This window comes from Corvus brachyrhynchos, unplaced genomic scaffold (genome assembly GCF_000691975.1).
Source record: "Corvus brachyrhynchos isolate BGI_N302 unplaced genomic scaffold, ASM69197v1 scaffold83, whole genome shotgun sequence".
NCBI classification, from domain to species: Eukaryota; Metazoa; Chordata; class Aves; order Passeriformes; family Corvidae; genus Corvus; species Corvus brachyrhynchos.
In genome coordinates, this window is record NW_008238464.1 from 6284167 (window position 1) to 6291035 (window position 6869).

Consider the following 6869-nt stretch of genomic DNA (forward strand, 5'->3'; position numbering starts at 1 on the left):
AGAGAAGACAGAAGAAGAAACATAAATGTCCGTGTTGCTGCAGTGCTTCAAAGTAATACTCAGTTTTCTCAGCTGCGGAGCATCCAGCAGGAAACCCAATGGTCCTGAAGAGAAGTTGGTCCCTTGCAAAGGTTATTCCTCTGGTCATTCAGTTCAGCATATGGACACAGGCATGACTAGCACCTGTAGGAAAAGAAGCTTTTCTCCTTCTCCCTCCAGCATAATGCATCAATGTCAGAAAATAGGGTTTGGATCCGTTATTGAAGAGAGACATTAATTAGGGAGTCTTTCATGAAATTTCCTTTTGAGTTAAATGGCACATGTGAAAGATGAACAACCTTCCTTCTACATTTCTCCCCATTCATTCAGCTCCATTTTTTAATCCAAATCTTTGTTTTTCTCTCTAATCTATATTTACTTATTCTTCTCATCCATTTCATAGTCACTAGAATTAAGCATATTTTGAAAGCTAACCATTTTCTTCTCAAGTTAATACATGGTAATCACTCAAAAAAGTTGTGCAGCATAAGGGCACCTTTTCTGAGATTGCTTTTATTAGAAAATGTTTAATTTGAACACACCAGAGAAGAGGAATTTTATGCCATTAACATTATTAAAGACCTCTGGATGAAATTTCACATTCTCCCACAAAAATATTCGCCTGATCTAAACAAAGACAAATGTTTGTGTGGCTCCATGAAGGATTTATACTTGGAAGAGGAGAAAGCAGTTTTTCAAATTTATCCAGGAATCTGAAAATAGCCTGATTCTAAGCATGGCTTATAACTGGTTTTAGTTGCAGTTTCTCAATCCTTTTGACATCCTTTTTCATCACCACTTTCATTCTACATCAATCTGTGTCTTTGAATAAGGTTTCACATATGCATTAGTAATGTCTTTCAGTGGAGCTGCATGCCCATCCAGCATTACGCTGAGTGCCTGGAAATATTCTTAGAAGGATCGCATCCTATTTTTGTTACCTTCCAACTTTCACTTCTCATCATCACAAATACTTCACAATTTTAATTTATTTTGATTCACTTTACACCCAGACATTAAATGAAGCTGACATGTTCAAACCTCTGTTGTTTTTAAAAAGAAAAGGGCAGGCTGTGCAAAAAGCCCCAGCTCATGTGCGGCAGTGGCACATTAGGAGAAGGTCCAGATGGATCTACCAAATGGGTTTCCCAAGCAGCAGGGATTGCATTGGTACCGTGAAAGGTTCCCGCCTTGCAGTCTGGGTTCAAGTCCTGCTGATGACAAGAAGAAATCTTTAATTTTTGGTGTGGGACCCCATACTTTGTCTAATTAACTGAGGTCCACCTGGGCAGGGTACACATGCTGCTACAGGAGCTTTTTCACCTTTGGATGAAGCAGAATTACAAATCCTCAGCTCTTCAAACACTATTTCTGTAAGGAATTTTTTGTGTGATTTTTCCATACAGACAAGATTTGTGTGTGTGTGAAGACAGTAGGATATTTTGGGTTCTGCTTTTTTGTTATAAATTACCTGTCAGGGGCATCCTAGCATTATTTATGATCTGTCAGGGGCATCCTAGCATTATTTATGATCTGTCTGCCCACAGTAGTTCCAGTTTGTGAGCTCCCTTCTTTGCCTTGTCACGTGGTGAAAACCAAGATATCTTTCAACCTCTACAAAATTCTTATGCCAAATGACAACATAAGGAGATAATAGAGTCATCACTTAGTGATGGTACAATGGGCACTTTATCCTCAAGCAAGAAATCTATTACAACTTAATTTAATATCCTCAACTAGATAACAGACATGCAAAGGCAGGAGTGAGATAGAAGGAACTGGGCTTCCTCCACAATGCAGTTAACTCCACAATCTAATGCTTGGATCTCAGAGATGCAGAGGTTGTTTTAAAAATGGAGAAAAGCAAAGCTATTCTTTTCAAAGGGGTAAGAAGTAAAGAGCACAGTCAGTTATGGAAGATCCTCTTCTAGTTTCTCCTTCTTCTCCACAACATCTTGTCATGACAAATACAACAGCCCCATTGGGCTCCCTGCCTCCAGGTGCTTAGTGATGACTCAGACTGCACAGAAAACAGACCCTCTGGTCCTGCATCCCCACCTCAACCCTTCAATGTCCTGCAGAGGTATATAATAAACCAGGAGCCATGATGTCCTGTAGGCTGTGGCAGGAGGCCTGATGCTTTTGCTCAGTGCCATTTAGTCTGGGAGTTCACCCATGGATGGCAGTGGCACATTCTGCCCAGGAGTTTCTTTGTTGTCTTGCTTGCTGCAGAGGGAGTGCCACTGCCCAGATAAGCAATTTGGTTTTGCTAGTGCCTAAAGCCATTTTCAGTCACCATTTTAGCCTCTAATGAAAGGAAATCTCCTTCACCTGGAACCAACACAGGCATGGGGAGAACAAGATGAGAGTTCAGAACTTCCTTGTCCTTGAAACGTCTGGTTTATTTCCTGCAATTAGCCCGTGAATTAGAGTTCACAACTTAGAAGCATGTTCCAGATCTTAATGTGCTGAGTACATCTGGCATATGGCCAGCCTGTACTGCATTCAGGTCAAGGATCATGGAATCAGCTAACTTACTCTCAGAGGGATTTTTTTGGTTAAGTATGCTTCTTTCCACAGTCATTTCATTTCTTAAACATTCTGATGTAATCTCATAGCCTTCTACTCCTCCCTACCCATAGAATACAAGAAAAAATAGGAATGACACCTTAAGAGCACTTTTGAAGGAAAAATAACAAGAAATGAATGTGGAATGAGCATGTGAAACAGTCACTTGCACTAAAATCTGAGATACTTTGGCAGTGTGGGACAACTCAGAGGACATGTCTAATAAATTTTTCCTTGCACTCAAACAAGTACTTTACACAGAAGAGATGGTCCTTCAGAAGTCAAGAACCATGCACCCCATAGTGTCCCTAGCTGGAGGATTGATAGAAGGAAGGAAGGGCAGGCTTGGGAATCCCTTCCTCTTCTCCATTACGCATATATAGAATCATAGAATTGTTTAGGTTGGGGAAAAATCTCGAAGATCATCAAATCCAACTGGTAATCCAGCACTTCCAGGTCTATCACTAAACCATGTCCCCAGGTGCCACATCCACACGTTTTTTGAACGCTTTCAGGGATGATGATTCTACTACTTCCCTGGGAAGCCTGTTCCAGTGCTTGATCATTCTTACAGCGACAAAACCTTTCCCAATATCCAAACTAAACTTCTCCTGGCACAACTTGAGGCCATTTCCTCTTGTCCTTTCTCTTGTTAGCTGGGAGAAGGGACTGACCTACACCTCACTACAACCTCCTTTCAGGTAGTTGTGGTTGTAGGTCCTCCCTGAGCCTCTTTTACTCCAGATTAAACAACCCTAGCCTCCTCAGCTGCTCCTCATAAGACTTGTGCTGCAGACCCTTCACCTGCTCCATTGCCCTGCTTCTTCAGCTCTAAAGTTGTGAGGCCTATATATTCTTTTCAGGACACTTTAGTTTCCTTCTACAGTTTGGTGCCTACAAATGTAATTAGTTGTAGGAACCTAAATGAACTTTGCTCAGTTAAACCTTCTTCCACTGCACCTCTGCAGCTTGGCTACACACTATGCATGGGTTTGCTCTAAAAGGCAAATGCTACCTTGGTTTTTATTTTGGGATTAATTAAGGAAGAAAAACAAATGGACATTCATCAGAATTTTGTGTAAGTGTCTCAAGTTCTGTTAACTGATGAATCACTTTTAGATTTTTGGTCCTTAACGAATACCTTCTAGTTGTATTTTTAGTCACTTCTCTCAAAACTTGTTAAATTTGGTGCATATTTCTGGTTGGTGTCTAAAAACCAATGGAAACTAATCCTTCAGACTTATATTTGGAAACTTGTGTTGAGATTAGTGTAAAATAAAAAGAGAATCTAAAATGGGACATGCTGAGAGTACAAGCAGTTCATATAACATTGTTTTAATATTTTCAGCATTATTTTTCTATGCTGTTTTTCATGTTCCCTAAGACATCACTGGGACAGCTGAGACCAGATAACAAAAATAAAAAATAAATCCATGAATTCTAAAGACAATTAAAGATGCATTATGAAACTCATTGCTTAAATCTGCCTTAAATGCTACCATGCCAGAAGAATGGAAGGTGGAAAATACAACTATTGAAAAGACTTCTGAGTCACCAAAATCAGTGTTTGATGTTTGTGCCAAGCAACTTACTGGAAAATATAATAAAGAATAGAATTGGTAAACTAAATGATATGTTGGAGAAGAATCGGCATTGCATACCAAGAAAGATGTCTTGTTTTCCAAACCCATTTGAGATTCAAGGAGTGATACTTATTTAGATAAGTATGGTTCTGATAATATTAGAAACTTGGATTGTAAAAAAACTTTTGAGCTGGTCTTTTACCATATGCTCTCAAAGTGTGATCATATGGGATAAACAGAAGAGGATAAAAAACCATCTGAAAGAAAGAAAATTCATCATTAGATTACACAATATAATGCAGTTTCCAGAACCCACAAGAATCTCTTCTGTTCAACATCTTCAGAAATTTTATTGAGAAGTTTAATGCCATGAGGTCAGTTGGCAGATGATACAAAATTCATCTGTACAGATAAATCTTAAACTGGTAATCAAGAATATCAGAAGACTTTTAGAAAAAAAAATTATCTTGGCTTAGTGAGTTGAATTGACTTGCTGAGAGGTCACATCAATGACAAAAGCTGACAAAGATTGTGCATCTGGGGATAAGGTGGAAGCGTAGAGGGAAGGCAGAGTGGGACAACCTGTTTTGGGAGCAAGAAGCTGTTCAGTTAGCTTGGCTGTATTACTTGATAACACTCTTGATGTGAGAGGGTAATAAATGACAAGTGAAATTTAATATACAGACACACAAAGTGACACATCCATGAAAGACAACCCTCACCTTCTGTATTCACTGGTAAAACAGCAACTCTTCTCAGGAAAGAGGTCTCAGACCTCTTGTTCATGGCTCTTTGAAAAGAACAGGTCAGGAAGTGACCCATGAGATGTTTGAAAATAGTAAGAGAAAAACAGAAGTAAGAAAGAAGCAGGATACTGTTACTATAAAACCATATCTTGAATATTGCATGTAGTTTTATCCACATTGTCTGAAAAGAAGTATAAACAGAAAATATACAGGGCAGGATGAAAAGGTGGGGAATGGTTTCTGTTTGAGGGGCTCAGGCTACAATCCCAGAGCAGACTATTGATTTACTGCTGCAATCCCAGTCCGTACTTCTTTGTGCTGTCACTGAGCTGGTTCAGCACAGTAACCTGGTAGAAAACACACACACACTAAACAAAGGGAAGAGTTTCCTGACAGGTGACTGAGCTGAAATGGCACAGCCACATCTGTGGACGTGGGCAGGGGGACACATGACAGAGGGAGGAAAGTGGCAGCCAGTCCTAGGAAACCTCTGCCTTCAGCTGTAGCTTCATAAAGCGTTTTGGCCAGCTCTGCTGATGAAATTAGGCCCAAGCTCCTTTGCCTGCAGCTACTTGCTGTCACTCCTGAAAGCCTCTCCCTTTTGGTGTTTGTGCAGCTGTTCAGCAAGTCAGTGGGGGAACTGATCTGAAATAAAATTAGTCATTTTTGTTGGATTATTCTGATTTAGTTTGTGGCATGCTAGCACAAGAAATGGATGTGGCCAAAGAACAGAAAAAAGAAACAGGGACTGCAGGGACTGCTGCTTTGAGCAATGCCAGCTCAAAGGGGTCTGAAAACAAGTAATAGAACAAAGCTCAATTTTTTTTTCCTTTCAGGAAAAAGAATGGTTCTGAAATCGTATGAGAGAGGTCTATAAACTGGTATGGTGAAAACAAATAGGGCATGATCATTCACTGTTTCTTAGATGACAAAAATTCAAGTACCCTGTAAAATTATTAAGCCCTGGATTAAAAACTAGTGAGAAAAAGTTCCTGTCTAGTCTTTGTCCAAATTCTCACCACTCCTGGAGTCCAGGCATACCAACAGACCAAAAAGCTAGTTGATAAATTCATAGAGAAGTGGCACATTTGTGTCTGTTAGTGTTGCAGTGGACACAATTTTCACCTGAGAGCTCTTCCTCTGCACTTCAGGAGCTGAAAACAGAAAGAAAAGGCCACTCCATGGTGGTTTATATGTTTTTATACCTCTTAGCTATATCTCTACTATTGCCATTGTCAGACAGAAGATACCAGCCTAGGGATGGTTGCTTTGAATGAGTAGGCTGGCTCTTCGGTTTTCACGTACTTTACTTCAACTATATGTGATATGAATACACTGTTTACATTTGTTATATTTCCAGTAATTATTGTGGAGACACAAAGTCTGTATTAGATATACCTAAATAACAAAGTTAAACTACACAAGTTCTTTTTCTGAAACAAGTTATGCCACTGAAATTTTCTTGAAGAATGTATAGGTATGGTGTTACTGGAGCTATCGGCCACATTGACCCTTCGACAGAGCGGTACAGATAAGAGGGGTGGCTTTAAAGCAGTGGCAGTAGATAGCCTAAGTGCAGCTCTTACCCTACAGCTCTACGTTACAGCTAACAGGGTTTCCCACAGGGGACATGTCCCGTGTAACTTCGGTTGGGCAAGGGACAGTAAAGTATGGCTTGCAACATACTGGTATAAACGGGATTCATCTCTTTCCTAGGGAGTTCATCCTGAAATAGTGGAACAAACTGAAAATGCATTTCTGACCAAAACCTGTGTTGGTGTGTGGGGAGAACCCAAGTTTCTAATTTATAGCAGGACTGGGTTGGGTTTGGTGCCAGCTTCTTTGGTGAGCCCCGGCGCTATTAAAGAGATGTGCCTGGAGGTGAGAGCGCAGTCTCCTCGCCCGCTCCCCGCGTCCTACTGGCCTCCTATCG

At 40.3% G+C, this 6869-nt stretch overlaps 1 protein-coding gene across 1 annotated transcript in view; it reads left to right on the forward strand.

The window, feature by feature from the left end:
• The first annotated feature begins 6415 nt into the window (after positions 1–6415).
• The window catches only part of GAS6 (growth arrest specific 6), a 41833-nt gene continuing 41379 nt past the window's right edge, over positions 6416–6869 (forward strand). Inside the window, exon 1 of the mRNA XM_008635855.2 lies at positions 6416–6461. Coding sequence (XP_008634077.2) covers positions 6416–6461 — 46 coding nt within the window. The remainder of the gene's footprint in view (positions 6462–6869) is intronic.